At 45.0% G+C, this 27,757-nt stretch overlaps 1 protein-coding gene across 3 annotated transcripts in view; it reads right to left on the minus strand.

Moving 5' to 3' along the window:
• The window catches only part of TRPC1 (transient receptor potential cation channel subfamily C member 1), a 394,953-nt gene that overhangs the window by 22,839 nt on the left and 344,357 nt on the right, over positions 1-27,757 (minus strand). For all 3 annotated transcript variants that reach the window (XM_063915992.1, XM_063915990.1, XM_063915991.1), the window contains 2 exons: positions 18,430-18,631; positions 9,969-10,163 (listed from right to left, as the gene is read on the minus strand). In XM_063915992.1, the coding sequence (XP_063772062.1) occupies positions 9,969-10,163; positions 18,430-18,631 (397 nt within the window). The remainder of the gene's footprint in view (positions 1-9,968; positions 10,164-18,429; positions 18,632-27,757) is intronic.

Consider the following 27,757-nt stretch of genomic DNA (forward strand, 5'->3'; position numbering starts at 1 on the left):
GGCGCTGCAGTACTGCAGCTGCTTCGGTGTTTTTTTTTTTTAATAAAACTTTATTGATTGCTCACAGCGTCTTTAGGACTGCCACGCTTGCTTCAGGTCCCCAGAGTCCTTATACTTGAATTGCGCATGCAGGGGAGGAGAATAAATGCTGGAAAGGAAGGGAACAATGAAGCGTGCATGCGCATGGTAACAGGCGCGGGGTACAGGTACTAGTGCGTATGTGTGGGAGCACAACGATCGGCGCTATGAGGCAGGACAGCACTTCACCAGGGGCCAGACATAGCGCATCGCTATGAGGTCAGGCTAGGCGGTCATACATTCAGATGATATGTGATGGCAGATCACCGCGAAAAAGCGATGACGTGCCAAACGATCTTTAAGGTACTGATGATACATCTGCCCCATGGTGCTTTACCATTATGGATGCCCTCCAAACATATTCAGTTCAATTAACTGTACTAAGGGGGTTATTCAGAGATGGACACAGATCTTGGATTCTACAGCAAGATCTGTGTCCATCTACTCACATGCTGGGGGCCGCCCAGTACAGATCAAGGCCCTGCCAGCGCAGCGCCATTTTTTTTGTCTGATCTAAAACTCTCCTGACACCCCCCAATTTTGCCCGCCATGTCTCCACAATGCCGCATCGCCACCCACTCAACGCCTACCACCGCCAATCACCTTGCAGACGCTGCTAGCGACAGGCGACTTTTTGGCCGAAAATGTGTCTTAGTCATTACAACTAGAATGATCCAGGTCTAGAACACAACCGAGTCTGTATATAAAGCACAACAAAACTTGGAATGGAAAAAAGCCACAGGTGCTGTATCATACCACTTCAAATTCAGAGCTTCAGTGGGAGATGTACTAAGCAGTGATAACAGTGGAGAAGTGAGCCAGTGGAGAAGTTGCCCATGGCAACCAATCAGCATTGACATAACATTTATAATTTGCATTCTATAAAAGTATGCAGAGCAGCTGACTGGTTGCCATGGACAACTTCTCCACTGGCTCACTTCTCCACTTTTATCACTGCTTAGTACATACATCTCCCCCTCAGTCCCACATAGTTATACAAGTGTTGCATATTAAGTTAATCAGCACAGTCTCCTGGAGCATTCTAGTCATATCGCATTACAACAAAGACACATATTCGACCTAAAAGACTCCCAATGCTACAGTAGTATAGTCTCACGGGGCCTGGCACGCCAAGAGGGGCTGTTTGGTGTGACTGCAGCAATGATGTACAGTTTGAGGACACATCTGTAGAGCAGGGGGGTAGCGAGGGTAGCTCCAGTGGAGCACGAGCTCCGGGCGCTGGAAAAAATGAGAATTTACTTACCGATAATTCTATTTCTCGGAGTCCGTAGTGGATGCTGGGGTTCCTGAAAGGACCATGGGGAATAGCGGCTCCGCAGGAGACAGGGCACAAAAAGTAAAGCTTTAGGATCAGGTGGTGTGCACTGGCTCCTCCCCCTATGACCCTCCTCCAAGCCAGTTAGATACTGTGCCCGGACGAGCGTACATAATAAGGAAGGATTTTGAATCCCGGGTAAGACTCATACCAGCCACACCAATCACACTGTACAACCTGTGATCTGAACCCAGTTAACAGTATGATAACAGCGGAGCCTCTGAAAAGATGGCTCACAACAATAATAACCCGATTTTTGTAACTATGTACAAGTATTGCAGATAATCCGCACTTGGGATGGGCGCCCAGCATCCACTACGGACTCCGAGAAATAGAATTATCGGTAAGTAAATTCTCATTTTCTCTATCGTCCTAGTGGATGCTGGGGTTCCTGAAAGGACCATGGGGATAATACCAAAGCTCCCAAACGGGCGGGAGAGTGCGGATGACTCTGCAGCACCGAATGAGAGAACTCCAGGTCCTCCTTAGCCAGGGTATCAAATTTGTAGGATTTTACAAACGTGTTTGCCCCTGACTAAATAACCGCTCGGCAAAGTTGTAAAAGCCGAGACCCCTCGGGCAGCCGCCCAAGATGAGCCCACCTTCCTTGTGGAATGGGCATTTACATATTTTGGCTGTGGCAGGCCTGCCACAGAATGTGCAAGCTGAATTGTATTACACATCCAACTAGCAATAGTCTGCTTAGAAGCAAAAGCACCCAGTTTGTTGGGTGCATACAGGATAACAGCAAGTCAGTTTTCCTGACTCCAGCCGTCCTGGAACATATTTTCAGGGCCCTGACAACATCTAGCAACTTGGAGTCCTCCAAGTCCCTAGTAGGTGCAAGGCACCACAATAAGCTGGTTCAGGTGAAACACTGACACCACCTTAGGGAGAGAACTGGGGACGAGTCCGCAGCTCTGCCCTGTCCGAATGGACAAACAGATATGGGCTTTTTTGAGAAAAAACCACCAATTTGACACTCGCCTGGTCCAGGCCAGGGCCAAGATCATGGTCACTTTCCATGTGAGATGCTTCAAATCCACAGATTTGACTGGTTTTAAACCAATGTGATTTGAGGAATCCCAGAACTACGTTGAGATCCCACAGTGCCACTGGAGGCACAAAAGGGGGTTGTATATGCAATACTCCCTTGACAAACTTCTGGACTTCAGGAACTGAAGCCAATTCTTTCTGGAAGAAAATTCAACAGGGCCCAAATTTGAACCTTAATGGACCCCAATTTGAGGCCCATAGACACTCCTGTTTGCAGGAAATGCAGGAAACGACCGAGTTGAAATTTCTTTGTGGGGCCTTCCTGGCCTCACACCACGCAACATATTTTCGCCACATGTGGTGATAATGTTGTGCGGTCACCTCCTTTCTGGCTTTGACCAGGGTAGGAATGACCTCTTCCGGAATGCCTTTTTCCCTTAGGATCCGGCGTTCCACCGCCATGCCGACAAACGCAGCTGCGGTAAGTCTTGGAACAGACATGGTACTTGCTGAAGCAAGTCCCTTCTTAGCGGCAGAGGCCATAAAACCTCTGTAAGCATCTCTTGAAGTTCCGGGTACCAAGTCCTTCTTGGCCAATCCGGAGCCATGAGTATAGTTCTTACTCCTCTACGTCTTATAATTCTCAGCACCTTAGGTATGAGAAGCAGAGGAGGGAACACATACACCGACTGGTACACCCACGGTGTTACCAGAACGTCCACAGCTATTGCCTGAGAGTCTCTTGACCTGGCGCAATACCTGTCCCGTTTTTTGTTCAGACGGGACGCCATCATGTCCACCTTTGGTATTTCCCAACGGTTTACAATCATGTGGAAAAAACTTCCCGATGAAGTTTCCACTCTCCCGGGTGGAGGTCGTGCCTGCTGAGGAAGTCTGCTTCCCAGTTTCCATTCCCGGGATGAAACACTGCTGACAGTGCTATCACATGATTTTCCGCCCAGCGAAAAGTCCTTGCAGTTTTTGCCATTGCCCTCCTGCTTCTTGTGTCGCCCTGTCTGTTTACGTGGGCGACTGCCGTGATGTTTTTCCCACTGGATCAATACCGGCTGACCTTGAAGCAGAGGTCTTGCTAAGCTTAGAGCATTATAAATTTACCCTTAGCTCCAGTATATTTATGTGGAGAGAAGTCTCCAGACTTGATCACACTCCCTGGAAATTTTTTCCTTGTGTGACTGCTCCCCAGCCTCTCGGGCTGGGCTCCGTGGTCACCAGCATCCAATCCTGAATGCCAAATCTGCGGCCCTCTAGAAGATGGGCACTCTATAACCACCACAGGAGAGACACCCTTGTCCTTGGATATAGGGTTATCCGCTGATGCATCTGAAGATGCGATCCGGACCATTTGTCCAGCAGATCCCACTGAAAAGTTCTTGCGTGAAATCTGCCGAATGGAATTTCTTCGTAGGAAGCCACCATTTTTACCAGGACCCTTGTGCAATGATGCACTGTTTTTAGGAGGTTCCTGACTAGCTCGGATAACTCCCTGGCTTTCTCTTCCGGGAGAAACACCTTTTTCTGGACTGTGTCCAGAATCATCCCTAGGCACAGCAGACGTGTCGTCGGGATCAGCTGCGATTTTGGAATATTTAGAATCCACCCGTGCTGTTGTAGCAGTATCCGAGATAGTGCTACTCCGACCTCCAACTGTTCCCTGGACTATGCCCTTATCAGGAGATCGTCCAAGTAAGGGATAATTAAGACGCCTTTTCTTCGAAGAAGAATCATCATTTCGGCCATTACCTTGGTAAAGACCCGGGGTGCCGTGGACAATCCAAACGGCAGCGTCTAAAACTGATAGTGACAGTTCTGCACCACGAACCTGAGGTACCCTTAGTGAGAAGGGCAAATTTGGGACATAGAGGTAAGCATCCCTGATGTCCCCGGACACTATATAGTCCCCTTCTTCCTGGTTCGTTATCACTGCTCTGAGTGACTCCATCTTGATTTGAACCTTTGTAAGTGTTCAAAAAATTTTTTAGAATAAGTCTCACCTAGCCTTCTGGCTTCAGTACCACAATATAGTGTGGAATAATACCCCTTTTCTTGTAGTAGGAGGGGTAATTTAATTATCACCTGCTGGGAATACAGCTTGTGAATTTTTTCCCATACTGCCTCCTTGTCGGAGGGAGACCTTGGTAAAGCAGACTTCAGGAGCCTGCGAAGAGGAAACGTCTCTACATTCCAATCTGTACCCCTGGGATACTACTTGTAGGATCCAGGGGTCCTGTACGGTCTCAGCGCCATGCTGAGAACTTGTCAGAAGCGGTGGAACGCTTCTGTTCCTGGGAATGGGCTGCCTGCTGCAGTCTTCTTCCCTTTCCTCTATCCCTGGGCAGATATGATCTTATAGGGACGAAAGGACTGAGGCTGAAAAGACGGTGTCTTTTTCTGCAGAGATGTGACTTAGGGTAAAAACGGTGGATTTTCCAGCAGTTGCCGTGGCCACCAGGTCCGATGGACCGACCCCAAAAAACTCCTCTTCCTTTATACGGCAATACACCTTTTTGCCGTTTGGAATCTGCATCACCTGACCACTGTCGTGTCCATAACATCTTCTGGCAGATATGGACATCGCATTTACTCTTGATGCCAGAGTGCAAATATCCCTCTGTGCATCTCGCATATATAGAAATGCATCCTTTAAATGCTCTATAGTCAATAAAATACTGTCCCTGTCAAGGGTATCAATATTTTTAGTCAGGGAATCCGACCAAGCCACCCCAGCTCTGCACATCCAGGCTGAGGCGATCGCTGGTCGCAGTATAACACCAGTATGTGTGTATATACTTTTTATGATATTTTCCAGCCTCCTGTCAGCTGGTCCTTGAGGACGGCCCTATCTATAGACGGTACCGCCACTTGTTTTGATAAGCGTGTGAGCGCCTTATCCACCCTAAGGGGTGTTTCCCAACGCGCCCTAACTTCTGGCGGGAAAGGGTATACCGCCCATAATTTTCTATCGGGGGGAACCCACGCATCATCACACACTTTATTTAATTTATCTGATTCAGGAAAAACTACTGTCGTTTTTTCACATCCCACATAATACCCTCTTTTGTGGTACTTGTAGTATCAGAAATATGTAACACCTCCTTCATTGCCTTTAACGTGTGGCCCTAATAAGGAATACGTTTGTTTATTCACCGTCGACACTGGATTCAGTGTCCCTGTCTGTGTCTGTGTCGACCGACTAAAGTAAACGGGCGTTTTAAAAACCCCTGACGGTGTTTTTGAGACGTCTGGACCGGTACTAATTGTTTGTCGGCCGTCTCATGTCGTCAACCGACCTTGCAGCGTGTTGACATTATCACGTAATTCCCTAAATAAGCCATCCATTCCGGTGTCGACTCCCTAGAGAGTGACATCACCATTACAGGCAATTGCTCCGCCTCCTCACCAACATCGTCCTCATACATGTCGACACACACGTACCGACACACAGCACACACACAGGGAATGCTCTGATAGAGGACAGGACCCACTAGCCCTTTGGAGAGACAGAGGGAGAGTTTGCCAGCACACACCAAAAACGCTATAATTATATAGGGACAACCTTATATAAGTGTTTTCCCTTATAGCATCTTTTTTATATATTTCTAACGCCAAATTAGTGCCCCCCCTCTCTGTTTTAACCCTGTTTCTGTAGTGCAGTGCAGGGGAGAGCCTGGGAGCCTTCCCTCCAGCCTTTCTGTGAGGGAAAATGGCGCTGTGTGCTGAGGAGATAGGCCCCGCCCCTTTTTCGGCGGCCTCGTCTCCCGCTTTTAACGGATTCTGGCAGGGGTTAAATATCTCCATATAGCCTCCGGAGGCTATATGTGAGGTATTTTTAGCCAAAATAGGTTTTCATTTGCCTCCCAGGGCGCCCCCCTCCCAGCGCCCTGCACCCTCAGTGACTGCCGTGTGAAGTGTGCTGAGAGGAAAATGGCGCACAGCTGCAGTGCTGTGCGCTACCTTTAGAAGACTGAGGAGTCTTCTGCCGCCGATTCTGGACCTCTTCTTACTTCAGCATCTGCAAGGGGGCCGGCGGCAAGGCTCCGGTGACCATCCAGGCTGTACCTGTGATCGTCCCTCTGGAGCTGATGTCCAGTAGCCAAGAAGCCAATCCATCCTGCACGCAGGTGAGTTCACTTCTTCTCCCCTAAGTCCCTCGTTGCAGTGATCCTGTTGCCAGCAGGACTCACTGTAAAATAAAAAACCTAAGCTAAACTTTTCTAAGCAGCTCTTTAGGAGAGCCACCTAGATTGCACCCTTCTCGGCCGGGCACAAAAATCTAACTGGCTTGGAGGAGGGTCATAGGGGGAGGAGCCAATGCACACCACCTGATCCTAAAGCTTTACTTTTTGTGCCCTGTCTCCTGCGGAGCCGCTATTCCCCATGGTCCTTTCAGGAACCCCAGCATCCACTAGGACGATAGAGAAATAAGAGGGCGCTCTGCCGCCTGACTCCACCCTCCTTTCGCCCGCTATACAGTGTACCGCTATACAGCAACCGCAGAGCAGGAGGATGAGAAGCAGAGGTGGTGCACACTGACTCGGAGACTCAATAAGGAACAGGGTAGGTCAGAGGCGACAGAAGGAGACACTGACAGCGGCACATGCTGGAGCTCTGCCACCCTTGTTATGTGTCTCACTGTCTGCTTGTAGCTGTGCAGCATTGTTACTTCTGTCCTGCAGCACCACGCTCTGCCCCCGATGCTGCAGCACCTCTTTATGCCCCAGCTGCTGCAGCACCTCTCTCTGTGTCCCGGCTGCTGCAGCACATATCTCTGCCACGGCTGTTGCAGCACCACTCTCTGCAATAGAAACTGCTTAGTAAGATGTATAAGCGTCTCTAGTGTGGCATAACGTATATAAGGGGCTCTACTGTGTTGTGTAACTTGTATAAAGGGCTCTAATGTGTGGCATAAAGTGTATAAGAGGAGTACTACTGTGTGGTGTAATGTGACTATTCTGTGGCCATGCCCCTTCCCCATGAAGCCCCAACCCTATATTTTTGATTAACATATGGGCGCCCAAAGGAAACTTTCACCCTGAGCTCCACAAAGTCTAGAACCAGCCCTGTCACCAATTTAAGAGTTGAAAATATATATTTTTTTTTTTCAAATGTAACATTCACCAGTGGAGGGGGCGACAAAACATACCCTTGCTCCGGGCACCATGGCATCTAGCTACACCTCTGCTGTAGAGTCAAACACTAGAGCAGGACAAGTGATGACACAGCAAGTTAAGGTGCTCTGGTTTGTGGTGTGAGCTTTTTGTCTTACAGTATATCACATTCTCTTACTACCAAGTGCTACAGATGTGGAATTATGGCTTCAGTTGCCTATAATGGAGATGGAGGAATTGCTTAATAGCATGTTCATTCACAGGGGATCCGGTCTTTAGGTCGACAGTAAGTAGGTCGACAATGTTTTGGTTGACCGCTATTGGTCGACAGTAAGTAGATCGACAGGATTTCTAGGTCGACACGTTCTAGGTCGACAGGTCAAAAGGTCGAAATTCGTTTTTCACTTTTTTTTTCCTTTTTTGAACTTTTTCATACTTTATGATCCACGTAGACTACAATTGGGAATGGTAACCTGTGCCGAGCGCAGCGGTAGAGGAGCGAGGTACCTTGTCCGAAGCATGTCAAGTGAAGCGAGCCATGCGAGGGGACACGGTGCACTAATTGGGGTTCCCGGTCACTGGGGGTCATTCCGAGTTGTTCGCTCGCTAGCTGTTTTTAGTAGCCGTACAAACGCTAAGCCGCCTCCCACTGGGAGTGTATTTTAGCTTAGCAGAAGTGCGAACGAAAGGATCGCAGAGCGGCTACAAAATAATTTTGTGCAGTTTTAGAGTAGCTCCAGACCTACTTAGCGCTTGTGATCACTTCAGACTATTCAGTTCCTGTTTTGATGTCACAAACACACCCTGCGTTCGCCCAGTCATGCCTGCGTTTTTCCTGGCACGCCTGCGTTTTTCCGAACACTCCCTGAAAACGGTCAGTTGACACCCAGAAACACCCACTTCCTGTCAATCACTCTGCAGCCAGTAGTGCGACTGAAAAGCTTCGCTAGACCTTGCGTGAAACTACATAGTTCGTTGTAATAATACAACCAAACAAATATAATAAAGCGCTGACCAGATCAGTTATAATTAAAGACATAAAACATTTAATCAAACACACAATACATAACCACACGGCCGGTGTATTAATAAATGTAACAATTATAATTAAAACCACATGATTAACTTTATCTCTCAATTTACTACTGTAAAATCCCAATCACTTGAGCTTAAAAAGGCTTAGAATAATCAATATAAGTTTTAGTAGCCAAGCAGAAATGGTTAGTGACTGTAATTTGCGCCTAGTTCCAATTGAAATCAGATGGCCAGATGAAATCGTTAATGGCGTATTTAGCGTCTGATTCCAGTTATGACCATGAACTACAAGCAAGAACTGGTTAGTAAAGCATTGATAACTGTTCCATTAGCAAGCTGAAAAGATAAATCACAAGCTCAGTGACTGTTTCCAGTTGTATCAATATGTAGCAAGCGGAACTATTTGATGTATAATTGGTTACTAATTCCCATTCATAGAGAATGTTTCAAAGTATACTTATCAGTCCCGCGTGGCCACGCTTATTGAAAGTCTCACTCCAGCGTGTCTTCAGACCTTTGATTCCCGCATCTGAGGAGACGTCTCACCCTCAGTGCAGAAAGTATTGCCGCACAGTCCTCACGCTCAATAGCAGGGAGTGATGGTAGAACGGAGATCCCCAGCCGTGGGTCACACTCCTCTCTTACGCGTTTCTCTGCCTTTAGTAAACTCAGCAGCTTCCTCAGAATGATGAATAATACGATGCGCGTGCGCATTGCACCACATACGCATGCACAGAAGTGCCGATTTTTTACCTGATCACTGCGCAGCGAATGAAAGCAGCAAGCGATCAACTCGGAATGACCCCCACTGTACGGAGAAAACTACACAAACCCCCCCCCACCAAAAACTCATGTCGACCTTTTGACCCTGTTGACCTAGCATCCCTGTCGACCTACTTACTGTCGACCTTACATACAACACCCAATTCACAGATGGCAAGGTAATGTTAAGGAGTGCATGTTTCATACATACATGTATAAATTTTCCGGGTTGGGTATGCGTTACCGCCGCTGGGGATCCCGGTGGAAACATATCTTGCGGGCTTGCTGCGCTATGGAAGTCGTGGACACCTACGAGTGTGAATAGTCCCTGGTAGTCTGCATGCCATTGTTGGGATTTATAGAAGGGAGGGTTGTAGCCGTCGGTAATGTGACCCACGGTCTCCTGACCGCCTGTAACATAACTACATCCCCATTTTTCAATTCATTTATCTTAAGAAAAAGTATTACATATTGCTGAAGATTTTTCAAAGTCATATGAAAGTCTGCAAAGTCTTGGTGCATATTTCTAGAATCCCTGGAGTGATATTTTAGACTCTGATATAAAGTTACAGTATTAGTTGGATGTTTTGCTGTCTGGCACTATTTAGAAAGAGATTACTCTGAAAATATTTTACCTTCAGGCTGTTCTGACGCTTGACCCTTCCTGATGGTGTATGAGAGCAAATCCATTTACTCATGCTGTTGAACAAATAGCAAACAGTCTTGGGAGAAGGAAAAATGTTGAAGGGTGGAGGGAGCGTACATTTATCATCAAAGTAGCTGAGCCACAGCTTGGCCCGGGCAAACTTCCACTCTTTATCTTCGTGGTTCTAGAACACAGAAGACAGAAAGACACCAAATACTGTAAGAAGATGTGATATAGAGAAATCCTAAACCCAAAGCCATCTGATAAGATGGAGTGACCTCTGCCGGAATGAACAAAGTAATTATTACTATTTTTTTAAAAAATATTTAACAAAGCACAGCTTTAAAGCATTCTTCTGAACATACCAGCAAAGTGATCCCTGTTAGATTATAATGCATAATAATTTACACATGGAAAGAAAATGCAGCAATTGTGAGTTGAAAGTGCATTTGCTATGTATTTTCCTTCTACAGTTATAAAATATGAACAACTATAATAAGGCATATGGAAATCTCTAACTATATGTATTAACTAGGGTAATTCAGCACAAGAGTGCTATACCTATAGTAATACTTCACTCCCTATTTTCATTACTTGCAGTAGGCGAGTGATTTTCAAGTCCACTAGGGCAACAGGGAAATTATTTGCTGCTTTAATCCTTCTGATATATAATCATGTCTTTAGAGTACACTAGAGTCAATATATGGTAGTTAGAGTACAATACAAACCCAATACATAGTGGTTAGTGGGTAATTCACAGTTCATTCTGATAGCTAATGTACAATATAGACACCAGTGCCTGGTGGCTAGTATGCAATACAGGGCTATGCACCTGGTTTGCAAGTGTACAGTTCATATCCCACTCCATGATGGACTCTTCTAGTTTTGTGTGAGAGAATCTTTGGCTCATGTTTTACTGAATAACCAACCACAGTTCAGGTAAGGACAGGGAAAAAATTAATGTCATTAGCCAACAACGGAACCGAGTGCTGGGAATCAGTTTGCTCTACACTGAACATTTCTGTACAGTTTATTGTAACAAAGGAAACAGAGTTACTATCAGCCAATAACAGGTAAGCGCTTTGTCTGATCACCTGTGCTGGGTGTGTAGATGTACTGTAGGTGGGTCCCTAAACTCACTATTGCTCCTTTACTTGTAAGAGAGACAGCGTGGACCCAGTTTCCTATCCTGCTGTCCATAAGGGTTGGGGCTATTATTCCGGCGTTCATACTGCTTCCTGATGCTCTAGGGGAATATTCAATTCATGCTGGTTATTCCAACAGTCGGCAAAAGTGCACTTTTGGACAGTTTTAGGTCGAATTTGCATTTGACCTATTCAATTAAAGTGATGTTTTTTTTCGACTGCCAAAAAAACTGTCACTTGTCGGAAAACACGTGGATCGGCAAGTTACTCGCCAATCCATGTGTTTCTGTCGAAAACGCGGCTGTTTTCGACAGTTTGCCACTGATGCAGATTCGACTTGTAATCAAGTCGAGTCTGCATTGTCATAATGCTGACCATTTCCTCCCAGCATTGAATAGTGACGTGTCGGATCCTCTCCGTAGGAGAGGTTCTGACATCAATTGAATATAGCCCTACGTCTTAAAATTCTACTTTGTTTAATGTCATAGTACAGGGGAATGCATACTGTGTGATAGACATTATATTATGCAATCCACATATACAAACTATGGGGTCTGTTTATCAGTGATGGCAGAAATTATTCAACGTTAGCAAAAATAACCTGTATTAGGGTGATAGTGATCACTATCTCTAATGCGAGCTTTGATCCTATACATGGGCGGTCACCAAGCAGTACATACACAGAATAAATATGCAACGGCTGGGCAAGAGGAGCACACAGGCTGTGGGAAGAGATCAGAAGATCCTTCTCCAGCAATGAAGACTGTGGCAACAGGTGAGGTTAGAGGGACTGCAGGAGGGATGCGGTTACATTGCCGGCAGTCGAGATCCCGGCGGTCAGGATACAACCCCTGCAGGAGAAATCTATCATTCCTCTGCCGTAGCCCTATTGTTAAACATGAGGTACTGTAGCAGTGATTACCCCTTCCTTCGGCACAAAGGGGTATATCACTGCCTATGTAGAGTGGACATCTATGTGAATCTGTCTCACTGACATTCTCCTGTCAAACAACATATGACTGCACTGTGCACTAGCCCAAAGTCTACCGCTAAATTGGTGGCTTTTAAGAAACACAAGTCTCTTCCTCATGTCAGATGCGATTTGAAGCAGCGTGGTACAGCCAGACCCAGTTATTGCAGCACAAATGCTAAATAATTCATCTCATTTGTGTAGAAGGATTTAGCAGGGCAGACAACAACTGTATTATTTATAATGTTCTGCAATGCTTAACAAAACCACTGAAATACTTCTCTAGCCAGCTGACTTACACTATCGTCTCTAGCGTGTTTTAAAAATAAGTTTTCCTTAATTCAGTTTGTGCAGCATGCCCAGCCAAGATGTCACATCAAGAACATCCCATATAGTACGTGTTGGGAGTAAAACCAATCACACAAACTGCAATCTGGTTGTTCACGCCTGTCACACAGCCAGATTGGTGAGATACAGTATTTGGGCACACATTTTCTGCAATCTACCCTGTATGATACCAAAGAATCCATTTTTAAGGAGCAATGGATATCGAGGTATATCACTCTGCTTGTATATTGAGCCAGGTTAGAGACTGGTTCTATATGGACTTCCTAAAACCATGGATACTTATAGAAAAAGTTATTTTAGCACCTTTTAATCTGACTGATCTAGTATGGCTCCCCTCTTCACTAAACCCCCCAAGCCTGGGTGCATGTAAGGCAGTGCTCACTACAATTCAAATATGGAGTAGATTTGTGTCCTCTAGTGAGGTGATTTCCCTCCCATCCCTTCATGCTATAGCTTCTCTGATTCCTACATTACAACTAGTCTCCTGGGTGGTGATGGGCCTGTCCTCTCTAAAAGATGTAATATGAGATAATGGTCTAGTCTCTTAGATGATGGTCTAGTCTCTTTCCTTTTCCTGCAAAATCATTTCAATATCCCGTCTCGAGACGTTTATAAATATTTACAACTGCGTCACTGGATGCAGAGCTATTTGCCCCTACCAATAAGGAAGATGCATTTTCACCCTCAGGTTGTGTCTTGTTTTCACTCTCTTCAGCATGGTGGTATAAATACCAACTGTCGGACAGAGTTCGAGGGAAGCTCTCATGTCAATTTAAATGGGAAAAAGATATCTCCCAAATCTTATGTCTGAGGAAGAGTGGGATATAAGTTTCAATACCTGCTTTAAAATCTCTAAATGCATTAATCACTCTGAAACGTTCTTCAAACAAATCCATAGGGCCTACTTCACTCCAGAGCGACAACATAAGATTTGGCATTCCATTTCTCATGCTGGAAGAACTGTGGCTCTATTGGGGATATTTATCACATTTTCTGCTTATACCCCCTGTTGAAACCGCTCTGGCCAGAAGTATTTCATTTGATAAGTGCTGTTTTGGGTTTTGATATTCCTAAGGATCCCCTACCTCAGTGGTTCCCAAACTTTTGTGAGTCACGGCACCCTGGAGGTGTCAGATTTTTTTTCACGGCACCCCTAGGCCACAAGTTTCTTATTGAGAAATTTCGAAAAAAATATTAGATGAAAATAAATTATGTTTATATGTCATCCTTAGAGAGTCAGTTATGTGGTGAGGGACAAGATTTGCTTCTGTTTGTCCACATATTTTATAACTGGAAGCCATCAGCACTGGTTTTGCCTATTAAATTGACAATAAATAGTTTGAATTGGTCCTTGACCACCAACCTGAGGCACCCCTGCAAGTGTCCCGCGGCACCCCAGGGTGCCACGGCACACAGTTTGGGAACCACTGCCCTACCTGCATTGTTTCATTTTTATCCGGAACAATTGTCCCAGGGGGACCGTTATCTTATGGGACATATTTTAACAGCTACTAAAGCCGCTGTTGCTCAGCTGTGGAAATCTGCATCAATACCTAACATTTCAGTAATTATAACTAAAATCCACAAGCATTATTTATTTGAGACGGCGGATTGTAGCTACTCCTCTAAAGCTTTGTCTATCCATATGAAGTGGTTCCGGTGCGGAGAATTTTGGCAAAAATGGGACACTCCTTTATGTGCAGTAATCCTTTAGACCTGGGAGTTTTGGCCTCCCCTTTTTCAGGTTCTCAGGCAGACTAGATAAAATAGGATTTTAATACCTACCGGTAAATCCTTTTCTCTTAGTCCGTAGAGGATGCTGGGGACTCCGTAAGGACCATGGGGTATAGACGGGATCCGCAGGAGACATGGGCACACTATAAGACTTTCAATGGGTGTGAACTGGCTCCTCCCTCTATGCCCCTCCTCCAGACCTCAGTTAGAAAACTGTGCCCAGGGAGATGGACATTTCGAGGAAAGATTTATTGTTTAAACACGGTGAGTGTCATACCAGCTCACACCACGAATATACCGCAGAACGTGGCATTCAAAAGAATACCAGCCCACGGCATGAACAATACACAGCCTCATGCTGAAAGAATATGTAACACAACCAGTGTGTCAACACACCCAATAATAAGACACATCTTGCCAAGGCATGCACAACGCCAGCAACAGCCTGACATAAACGAAAACACTACCGGAGTGTAACCAAAACCAATAACTGCAGACACAGTATGCATTGGGACGGGCGCCCAGCATCCTCTACGGACTAAGAGAAAAGGATTTACTGGTAGGTATTAAAATCCTATTTTCTCAAACGTCCTAGAGGATGCTGGGGACTCCGTAAGGACCATGGGATTTATACCAAAGCTCCAGACCGGGCGGGAGAGTGCGTACGACTCTGCAGCACCGATTGAGCAAACATGAGGTCCCCATCAGCCCGGGTATCAAACTTGTATAGCTTAGACAAAGTGTTTGAACCCGACCAAGTATCCGCTCAGGAAAGTTGAACCAGCGAGACTCCTCGGGCATCCGCCAAGCAGACCCCATCTACCTAGCAGAATGGGTCACTACCGACTTCGGTAACGGCAATCCAGTCGTAGAACAAGCACGCCGAATCGTATCACAGACTCGGCTTGTAACAGACTGCAGAAACACAGGCGCCCCAAACCCGCTGGGGCATACCGAACAATTCGAGCCTTTGATTCCCCAATCTGAGCCAAATTGGCGACAGAAATATTCAAAGCCCTGACTACATCGAGAGACCTTGAATCATTCAATGCTTAAGCAACCACAGGCATCAAACAGGCAGGAATCTGCGAAACACCAAAACCACTTTTGGCAGAACTATTATCCGAGTTCTCAAACCACTCTATCCACACTGGAAGATCAAACAGGGCTCTGAATGTGTATGACCATGTACTGAACGCCCCAGGTGTGGATCTACTAGGAAACAGTATGGTCGACAGAAAACAAGTATTCGTCGACAGCAGGGAGTAGTAAGCAGGCAAAACAGTCATGCAACCCGGAGGGGACCCAGGGAAGTATATATAAATAAATTTAATAACACTCCCCCTATGTCTGTGCACGGGCTACAGGCCCATGGCAACCGCACCATGGGGGTAATTCCAAGTTGATCGCAGCAAGAAATTTTTTAGCAGTTGGGCAAAACCATGTGCACTGCAGGAGAGGCAGATATATATCTATACTATATCTATATATATCTATACATACATATAAACATATATATATACCGGTCTAAGCTAGTTACTGCATGTTAATTTACACCCAGTAAAAACAGCTGGTGCCGACAGAGTCGGCCACATACTAACTGTGTCTCCCCTACAGTGATTACTGTCGACAAGTACACAACTACCGACCCACTGAAACAGGCGTCGGCGATGCCGACAGTGACCTCAATGCCAGAGCACTCACTCCTGGCGACACATGTCGACTAAAGCTATATTGGATAACCGGCAGGGGGTACACCGATCTCTATATATATATATATATATATATACATACATACGCATAATATACAGAGTAAATGCCCAAATGCCTAAAATAGTGCTATAGCTACACTATATAGCACTAAACACCGTGCCCCCCCACAACTGCACTGTTTTTGGCGGGTACATACAGAAAAATGGCGCTGTCTCCCGAAGTGAGGGCTAAGCCCCGCCCCTTCTCGGCGCGCTTCGGCGCTCCAACATTATAGCTTTTATCATGCAAACGGGGGTGCCTATACAGTGTCACATACTGTATAGGTGCCTCAAAGTATATATATATATCTATATAGCTGCCCAGGGCGCTCCCCCCTAGCGCCCTGCACCCTTGTACCGACCGTTGGTGTGTGTGAGCAATGGCACGCAGCGCGGCCATTGCGGTATCCGGCGGGGGTATGGTAACCAGTGCCCAGGCACCTAAAATGTATATATCTGCCGTCTGTACCAACTTACAGTAACTTGCTGCCCAGGGCGCACCCCTCCAGCGCCCTGCACCCTGTGAGTGCCGTTGGTGTGTGAGAGCATGGAGCGCAGCGCGACCGCTGCCTGTTACCTCCGTTACTGAAGTCTTCTGCCGTCACTGAAGTCTTCTTTTCTTCTAATACTCACCCGGCTTCTTTCTTCTGGCTTCTGTGAGGGGGGTGACGGCGCGGCTCCGGGAACAAGCAGCTAGGCGAACCAAGTGATCGAACCCTCTGGAGCTAATGGTGTCCAGTAGCCTAAGAAGCAGAGCCCTTGAACTAAGAAGAAGTAGGTCTGACTTCTCTCCCTCAGTCCCACGATGCAGGGAGCCTGTAGCCAGCAGGTCTGCCTGAAAATAAAAAACCTAACAATAAAGTCTTTTAGAGAAACTCAGTAGAGCTCCCCTAGTGTGTGTCCATTCTCTCCTGGGCACAAAGTCTAACTGAGGTCTGGAGGAGGGGCATAGAGGGAGGAGCCAGTTCACACCCATTCAAAGTCTTATAGTGTGCCCATGTCTCCTGCGGATCCCGTCTATACCCCATGGTCCTTACGGAGTCCCCAGCATCCTCTAGGACGTTTGAGAAATGTGTATTAATAGGTATCATATTATTTCTTATTTGTAACATGTACCCTTGTCTGTTGTGTTGGGACTGTGGTCCTATCATGATACCATGTATCTGGCATTTTCCCCTGACTTTATGTGCCCATTATTTTGTTTCTCTTTACTTCTTTCTTGTTTTTTATATTTGTACTTGTTTGTACTTATTTCTGGGCCATGGGTTTGAGTCCCACTGCTGCTAAATGTCTGTAACCATTTAAACTAATGAAAATTATTATAAAACAAAAAAAGGAGCACTGCACTGAGGCTGCTACCCCACCCCACCCATTCACAGGAGTTAATAAAAAAAAAAATAATAATAATAATTCACCCCTCCTGTGGTCCCATGCCATCTCTCCGCATGCCTCTATACAGTGAATGGCTGCCAGCACTCTGATTGGTGGATAGCTCCAGCCATCCACCAATCAGCATTCTGACAGCCATTCACTGTCTGGCTGCAGGCTGGGAGGCAGGTAGAGAATTCTGCCTGACACTCCGATTGTGTGTAATTCCCAATCAGAGTTTGGGGAGCATTCTCTACTTGCCTCACAAGAAGCTCTGGAGACACCAGTGTGCCCATACATTAAGATGGCGCTGATTAGGAGGTCTCTGTGCATATGAATGCTGCTGCCAATCCTTTACCTGGACACCTTTTCTCATCACTGTTATATAGAGCGTGAGAGGACATATCATATAACACTTTGCTCCTTTATAGAATTATCACAAGCAGCACCATTTCTTACTAACACCGCTTACTGGGTCTAAATCTAGAGTTCCCATCATTTACAAATGAAAAACAAGACACTCATTTTTATCTGCATCCATCTGATACTTCCCATTAGTCCCAATAACCATCCCCTGGTATGATTAGCTTTACATTTGGATTAGAGCTAATGCTGGGCCTTCAATCTTAGTAAAGGGTTAGGATTTGGGCCTATGCAAGAAACAAGAGTGTAAGGGTGATGATGAGGTGTTTGAGCCGAGTGAAGATCATACCTTAGTAAGCAGAAGGAGGAGACTGTTCAATAGTTTTTCTGTTGTTATTGGACACATGGAGGTAATATAGAAACTCTTACAGTCTTATCTATTCTGGCTTTATTTATTAGAAGATCTAGCAGTAAACCCCCGCCAGGAAGATTTTAATGCCCACTTTATTAATACATTATAACCTAAGGATAACCACAGGCAACGGTAGTGTTAATTCATCACTGCTGAGCAAACCCACACTCACAACTTGATACATGAAAGGATGTAGTAAGAATGGCCCCCACACATGTATTATTGGCACCTAGCTCTTTGGTGTAACAGAAACACTGACACAACTTACAGTGCACTCATGTCACATTAAATGGCTCTTAGTTATAGGTTATACAACACATGAAAGAACAGACCACCTTAGCTAGCCATGGAATACATACAGCTATGAGCTGGAAGCTTTTGTGCAGCATGGCCACGAGGAGCTTGGTCAGGACAATCACAACCACCACGTTGTATGTGCCAACAATTACTGCTCCCACAAAAGACTGGAGCTCCTCATTGTAATTGAATCTGGTCACAAAAAGAGCCACGTGCGCCAGGGAGAAGATGTACCAGAACAGAGCATAGCATGTCCCAATAAACCTGCAACAAGAGAAAGTAACGGTCAGATACACAGAATCTTCCAATACTTGGCATATAATAATGTGTAATACCCAGTAGTGTGATCAGAAGTACAATACTCTACAGGTCACATACAGTATAGTAAGTAGATAAATGAACATACTGATCCTACATTACCAGTGCCGTAACTAGACTGTGTGCAAGAAACAGCATCAGCGTCCCCCCATATTTAAAATAGGGCCAGTGCGTGCCATAGGCGGGCGTCAAAAATACAGGGGCATGGCTTCATGGGAAAGGGGCGTAACCACAAAATAATACCAATTCATATTACGCTGCACAGTAGTCTCCATTATTCAAATTATGCCGCACAGTAGCACTATTTACACACATTACACCAAGTAGAGCACTTTATACACATTGCACCAGGTAGAGCACATTATACACTTTGCGCCAAGTAGAGCACGTTATACACATTGCGCCAGGTAGAGCACGTTATACACATTGCACCAGGTAGAGCACATTATACACTTTGCGCCAAGTAGAGCACGTTATACACATTGCGCCAGGTAGAGCACGTTATACACATTGCGCCAAGTAAAGCACATGGGGGTAATTCCAAGTTGATCGCAGCAGGAAATTTTTTAGCAATTGGGCAAAACCATGTGCACTGCAGGGGAGGGACAGATATAACATGTGCAGAGAGAGTTAGATTTGGGTGGGTTATTTTAATTCTGTGCAGGGTAAATACTGGCTGCTTTATTTTTACACTGCAATTTAGATTGCAGATTGAACACACCACACCCAAATCTAACTCTCTCTGCACATGTTATATCTGCCTCCCCTGCAGTGAACATGGTTTTGCCCAATTGCTAAAAAATTTCCTGCTGTGATCAACTTGGAATTACCCCCAGTATACACATTGCACCAGGTAGAGCACGTTATACACATTGTGCCAGGTACAGCGCGTTATACACACTGCACCAGGTAGAGCACGTTATACACATTGTGCCAGGTACAGCGCGTTATACACATTGCACCAGGTAGAGCACGTTATACACATTGTGCCAGGTACAGCGCGTTATACACATTGCGCCAGGTAGAGCACGTTATACACATTGCGTCAGGTAGAGCACGTTATACACATTGCGTCAGGTAGAGCACGTTATACACACTGCCCCAGGTAGAGCACGTTATACACACTGTGCAAGGTAGAGCACGTTATACACAATGCACCAGGTAGAGCACGTTATACACACTGCGCCAGGTAGAGCACGTTATACACATTGCGCCAGGTAGAGCACGTTATACACATTGCGCCAAGTAAAGCACATGGGGGTAATTCCAAGTTGATCACAGCAGGAAATTTTTTAGCAATTGGGCAAAACCATGTGCACTGCAGGGGAGGGACAGATATAACATGTGCAGAGAGAGTTAGATTTGGGTGGGTTATTTTAATTCTGTGCAGGGTAAATACTGGCTGCTTTATTTTTACACTGCAATTTAGATTGCAGATTGAACACACCACACCCAAATCTAACTCTCTCTGCACATGTTATATCTGCCTCCCCTGCAGTGAACATGGTTTTGCCCAATTGCTAAAAAAATTCCTGCTGTGATCAACATGGAATTACCCCCAGTATACACATTGCACCAGGTAGAGCACGTTATACACATTGTGCCAGGTACAGCGCGTTATACACATAGCGCCAGGTAGAGCACGTTATACACATTGTGCCAGGTACAGCGCGTTATACACATTGCACCAGGTAGAGCACGTTATACACATTGTGCCAGGTACAGCGCGTTATACACATTGCGCCAGGTAGAGCACGTTATATACATTGCGTCAGGTAGAGCACGATATACACACTGCGCCAGGTAGAGCACGTTATACACACTGTGCAAGGTAGAGCACGTTATACACAATGCACCAGGTAGAGCACGTTATACACACTGCGCCAGGTAGAGCACGTTATATACATTGCACCAGGTAGAGCACATTATACACATTGCACCAGGTAGAGCACATTATACACATTGCACCAGGTAGAGCACGTTATACACATTGCTCCAGGTAAAGCGCATTATACACATTGCACCAGGTAGTGAGTAAGAGTGAGTGAGTGAGTTTGAGACAGGGAATCGGTTTCCAAAAAGCATATATGTTAAACCCATTTACCCAATAAGTTAGACTGGAGCTCTACATGTGCTTCCGGATCTCCAGCCGCTGCCTCAGTGTTGTGTCTGCTGCTGCTTGGCATGTACAGGAAGCCCTCTGCATCATGTCCAGCCTCTGCCTCACTGCTCCCTGCCGACATAACGCTCTGGGACATCATCTCTGGTGTGAGCAGAATGCAGCTCCAGCCGCAAACAGCCTGCTGGATGACATCCGTGACACTGCTGGGTAAGCCGGATGTATAATGTAACATGGTGGGTGGTACTGCTTACCAGGGCCAGGTTTGTGGGGGCCCCTGGGCAGCCAACTTATGGGGGCCCCTGTCAATATAATTGTCAAACTGATATATATATATATATATATATATATATATCACACACACACACGCACACACACACACACGAGGAGGAGAGAGATGGGGAAGAGAGAGATTGAGAGAAGGGAGAGATGGGGATGAGAGTGAGATGAGGACAAGAGAGGGAGGGGACAAGAGAGGGAGAGAGGATGAGAGATAGATAGAGAGAGAGAGAGAGAGAGAGAGGGGGGGAGCAAGAGAGGAGAGAGAGAGAGAGAGAAAAGAAAGAATAATTAAAAAAACAGGGGGAACTATGGAGCTTAACGTCACTGTGAAGGAGCACAGCTACTGATGTCCAATCAGGGCAGGTGAATGTCGGGGCTCTCCCATGGTGGTGGGGATATATATATCATGGCAAGTGCTCAGCGGGTCAGGACACCCACATTATTCCCAGTAGTTATCCCAATGTACCTTTGCTGATCCCCGGGGTACAGACACTGGGCTGCTGTGGTGGATGCCAGAACACAGAGCTCTCCCCCGGCTGATGGATGTTTCCCTGGACTGGACTCGGTGGGTGGGCCAGCACACAGGTCTCTCTCCCAGCTGATGACTGCTTCTCTGCACTACAGCGCTGCTGATGCTGCCGCTGTCCGCTTACAAATCTTCAGCGCCGGTCAGAGTCCGCCCCGACCTCCCTGTGATCTTTCCCCCGGCTGATGACTGCTTCCCTGCACTGCAGGGCCGATGCCGCTGCTGTTCATTTACAAATCTCCCGCACCAGTTAGAGCCCGCCCTGACTTCCCCGTGACATCCCGTCACAGTGGTTCGCTATCAAGGTGAATGTATGGGGGCCTCTGTTTGTGTGGGGGCCCCGGGACGGCCGCCCCTATCGTCCCGCCTATGCTGCTTACCATGAGAGACTGACCTCACTCTCCGCACATTAGCAGCAATCAATGACAGGGTGGCCAATCGGGAGCACACAGCACACTATGCGCTCACACCACAAGTGTGCTGTGTGCAAGGCACACTCAGCACACACCTAGTTACGGCACTGTACATTACTGTCTGAAAACAAACATACGGATGCATTCACCTAGCATTTCTGCACCATATGGGGCAAGGCGTTTGACGCAACTTAGATGCTCCGTCACTGGTAGTGATTCGGAATTTCCTGAGTTTTGCCTCTTATTCACATTGTAGCAGCATACACAGTTGCTTACAGTGTACCAGGCACACTAGATTAGTACGTCTGTTGCAATGAAATTGTATAAAGTTGCAGATTAAGCATAATGAATGATATGTGGAGCGAGGCATGGTGCAATCGCACGTATCAGAACTGTCTTTTGCAATTTTCACCCAGATTAGTGACTGAGAGGCACACAGAAGTGAACTGGAATTTATCCCGCACCAGACTATAATATAGAAATTAATTGGCAATAACCAACTAACCATGAATAGAACCTAATAGATGGCTATCCGTTATGTTGGAGGTACTCCAGGAATAATGTAACAGGTACACAATTAATCGATGTATGTGGTAGAACCCACAGCTCACCGAAGAAAGAAAATTCCTTGGTTTGGAGCACTCTTTTGTATAATATTTACATAATAATGAAATGTTTGTTCAAAGTTAAAACTTAGCTTTTATTATTCAAAATTAGACTATAAAATAGATGGGGTATATAATTCAAATACTGTTTAATGAATTTCCCTAAGAGTATAATGCTGGACATAATGGGGGTAATTCCAAGTTGATCGCAGCAGGATTTTTTTTAGCAATTGGGCAAAACCATGTGCACTGCAGGGGAGGCAGATATAACATGTGCAGAGAGAGTTAGATTTGGGTGGGGTGTGTTCAATCTGCAATCTAATTTGCAGTGTAAAAATAAAGCAGCCAGTATTTACCCTGCACAGAAACAAAATAACCCACCCAAATCTAACTCTCTCTGCACATGTTATATCTGCCTCCCCTGCAGTGCACATGGTTTTGCCCAATTGCTAAAAAAAATCCTGCTGCGATCAACTTGGAATTACCCCCAATATCCGTCCTTGTGGCAAAAATATATCTGAGAAAGATCTATTCGTTAAATTTGAGTATCTTTCTCAAACACTGCTTAGAAGACAGTAATCTGTCTAGGTTCTAGCAGGCGGCATTCATAATACGTTATAGATCATTAGATCCTATGACTGAGTAAAATCTATTCGTAAAACTTGAATGTCTTTCTTAAGCATAACTCTAAAAACAGTAATCTGTCTATGTTCTGGCAGGCTGCATTTATAATTCGTTTGTAAATCGTTAGATCGGCATATCTCCTTTATTGTGTCTCTAATGTTAATATAGCAAATCAAAATAATAATAAGCACGTAATTAGTTCCTCTTCCTTGATGTTAAAAACTCGTAAAAATGTATTCAAGTGTATCCATTCACAGAAGTAGAACATTTCTGACTACCCGTCCATATTGCTGAGCACCTCGGGTGTGGATCATTAGATCGACAGTGTCTAGGTCGACAATGTTTAGGTCAACCACTATAGGTTGACAGTCACTAGGTCGACAGGGTTGGAAGGTCGACAGGGTTTCTAGGTCGACATGTGCTAGGTCGACAGGTCAAAAGGTCGACATGAGGTTTTGGGGTTTTGTGTCGTTTTTTGTGTACAGTGACCGGAAAGCAGAATTAGTGCACCGTGTCCCCTTGCAGGCAAGGTGCCTCGCTCCGCTACTGCTTCGCTCAGCACAGATTACCGTTCCAATCGTAGTCCACGTGGATCGTTAAGTATAAAAAAGTTCAAAAAAATAATTTACAAAAAACCTCATGTCGACCTTTTGACCTGTCGACCTAGCACATGTCGACTTTCCAACACTGTCGACCTTCCAACCCTGTCGACCTAGTGACTGTCGACCTATAGTTGTCGACCTAAACATTGTTGACCTAGACAGTGTCGATCTTCAGACCGGATCCCGAGCACCTCATATACAAATCAGTTCAAATATAACCATTCCACTTTGATAGAGCACAGATGTAATAAACTGAAAGTATGTATCCACTTGTTTGTGTGACAAGTGCTAAGGCCACATTAGTAACAGTATCAAATGGAGTGGCTTCTAAGTTCATACATGGAGCAATTTAAATGTTTATAATAGAGGTGACCAATGTTATTATACTGAAGCATGCAACAAATTTACATATGTCCCACAAAATCAAACGGAAATTAACATTGTATGTGGTATATGGTCATGATATAAATGAAAAAACTCCTATAAGTGGCCAACTGGGAAAATTGGAAATACATCATAAGTCCCCAAGAATAAAACAAAATCTGCCACTTTTAGCCATTAGGTGTATGTGGAGTTGTTACCTTGCACAAAAAAGTTTAAATATAGTACCTGTGAAATTTGAAGGAAGAAGCAGTGGACACTCTAGTTTAATATACCAATCTGCTGTCTGGCCTCATCTGTGAACGGAGGACAGATGAGAGTGGGAACGTGAACTGTGCCTGGAAAATTGGGGAGACGGACAATGGCTTAGGATCCCGTCACGGTGTTAGGTGGACCCTGATGCCTGACCGGCCTTGCTGGGTCCAGATGCACCACTGGGACCTGGTCCAAAGTGCGTATTTGAAGGTAGAGAGAGGAAGACAGAGGAAGCCAAATTCAGCCTCATTACACTTCCGCTCACCATATAAACAATGATTGCAGCGGGCAGTTAGCTGATTGGGGCAATGTCAAATAAAAATTATAAATAGGTGAAAGACATGGGATTGGTATATCTCCCTCGTATGTTAGGCAAATGACACAAGGAAGGAGCGTTTTTTTGTACGCTGATTTGGAGTTATGCTTGTTTAATAATCCACAAAACTAAGGTTCCTCTTTGATGGTATTATGGGGGTCATTCCGAGTTGTTCGCTCGTTATTTTTTTCTTGCAACGGAGCGATTAGTCGCTAATGCGCATGCGCAATGTCCGCAGTGCAACTGCGTCAAGTAAATTTGCTATGCAGTTAGGTTTTTTACTCACGGCATTACGAGGTTTTTTCTTCGTTCTGGTGATCGTAATGTGATTGACAGGAAGTGGGTGTTTCTGGGCGGAAACTGGACGTTTTATGGGTGTGTGCGAAAAAACGCTACCGTTTCTGGGAAAAACGCGGGAGTGGCTGGAGAAACGGAGGAGTGTCTGGGTGAACGCTGGGTGTGTTTGTGACGTCAAACCAGGAACGAAACTGACTGAACTGATCGCAGATGCCGAGTAAGTCTGGAGCTACTCAGAAACTGCTAAGAAGTGTCTATTCGCAATTCTGCTAATCTTTCGTTCGCAATTTTGATAAGCTAAGATTCACTCCCAGTAGGCGGCGGCTTAGCGTGTGCAAAGCTGCTAAAAGCATCTTGCGAGCGAACAACTCGGAATGACCCCCTATCTGCTTAATGACTATGAAAACATGCAGACCAATCTGACAAGTCAAATACAACTGTGTATGCATTTCATTAAGCACTGATTATTACCATATCTGAGAAAATGTTTAGTATCTAATATTGTGGAGGACAAAAGGTGGGTGCCTTCATAAATTAAGAAAAATGAGAAAGAAGAAGCAGTGGGCACTCGAGTCCGCTAATCCCTTCTGCTGTCTGACCTCATCAATGAGCGGAGGAATTTTGATGAGTTTTTAACAACATGGAAGAGGAACTAATTATGTGCTTATTATTATTTTGATTTCCTATATTAACATTAGAGACACAATAAAGGAGATATGCCGATCTAACGATTTACAAACAAATTATAAATGCCAACTGCCAGATCATAGACAGTAGTGATGAGCGGATTCGGTTTTACTCGGTTCTCAAAATGGCATCTTATTGGCTCACGGATGTCACGTGTTTTGGATAGCCAATAAGATGCCGTTTTGAGAACCGAGTAAAACCGAATCTGCTCATCACTAATAGACAGATTACTGTTTTTTGAGTTATGCTTAAGAAAGACACTCGAGTTTTACGAAAAGATTTTACTCAGTCATAGGATCTAATGATCTATAACGAAATTATGAATGCCGCCTGATAGCACCTAGACAGATTACTGTCTTCTAAGCAATGTTTGAGAAAGATACTCAAGTTTAACGAATAGATCTTTCTCAGATATATTTTTGCCACAAAGACGAATATTACGTCCAGCATTATACTCTTAACCAGTATTTGAATTATATACCCCATCTATTTTATAGTCTAATTTTGAATAATAAAAGCTAAGTTTTAACTTTGAACAAACATTTCATTATTATGTAAATATTATACAAAAGAGTACTCCAAACCAAGGAATTTTCTTTCTTCGGTGAGCTGTGGGTTCTACAACATACATCGATTAATTGTGTACCAGGCACACAGAAGTACATAAAATGCCAGCCCCAGGAGTCAGTGTACCATTGGATTGTACTTTTGCTGCATTAGTGATGTGAAGAAGACATGTATTGTAAGAAAGAGTCTCTGGTGGGGTGTTTGGCGCAGCTAAGTCGCAAAGTCTGTTGCGAGCCAAATGGGGGTACTGTGCATGATTTATAGTTTGACACTTTTACTCCTAAAAGTAAGGTAACATTTCTGGTGCAAAAGTTGCGTTCCTACGTGTTTATTGGGAATTATTGGGAAATATCAAAATCCCATTTTTTCAACATATATTGAAAAACAAACACCTCCACATATATAAGTTACTACTTTACATCCCCAATGGGCACCTTTTTCCTGCAGCAGTACAAAAGAAAATGGCAAATAAAAAAAATCAATAGTAAGACATAACTTGACATAATACAGCCGTAATGCAAGTACTATCTTCTGCAGGGGTTAATATTACGCTTCTAGATAATATTACACTTCTATGCTTCTGTTGGTGTCATCATCATTATCACTTATGTTTACACCCGGCCTCCAGTACCCACAAAATATGTCTTCAAAGAAGCATATACAGGTTAAGTATCCCATATCCAAAATGCTTGGGACCAGAGGTATTTTGGATATCGGATTACTCCGTATTTTGGAATAACTGCATACCATAATGAGATATCATGGCGATAGGACCCAAGTCTAAGCACAGAATGTATTTATGTTTCATATACACCTTATACACACAGCCTGAAGGTCATTTTAGACAATATTTTTAATAAATTTGTGCATTAAACAAAGTGTGTGTACACACGCAATTCATTTATGTTTCATATACACCTTGGCCCTCATTCCGAGTTGTTCGCTCGGTATTTTTCATCGCATCGCAATGAAAATCCGCTTAGTACGCATGCGCAATGTTCGCACTGCGACTGCGCCAAGTAACTTTGCTATGTAGAAAGTAATTTTACTCACGGCTTTTTCATCGCTCCGGCGAACGTAATGTGATTGACAGGAAATGGGTGTTACTGGGCGGAAACACGGCGTTTCAGGGGCGTGTGGCTGAAAACGCTACCGTTTCCGGAAAAAACGCAGGAGTGGCCGGAGAAACGGTGGGAGTGCCTGGGCGAACGCTGGGTGTGTTTGTGACGTCAACCAGGAACGACAAGCACTGAACTGATCGCACAGGCAGAGTAAGTCTGAAGCTACTCTTAAACTGCTAAGTAGTTAGTAGTCGCAATATTGCGAATACATCGGTCGCAATTTTAAGAAGCTAAGATTCACTCCCAGTAGGCGGCGGCTTAGCGTGTGTAACTCTGC

This window comes from Pseudophryne corroboree, chromosome 4 (assembly GCF_028390025.1).
Source record: "Pseudophryne corroboree isolate aPseCor3 chromosome 4, aPseCor3.hap2, whole genome shotgun sequence".
In the NCBI taxonomy this organism is placed as follows: Eukaryota; Metazoa; Chordata; class Amphibia; order Anura; family Myobatrachidae; genus Pseudophryne; species Pseudophryne corroboree.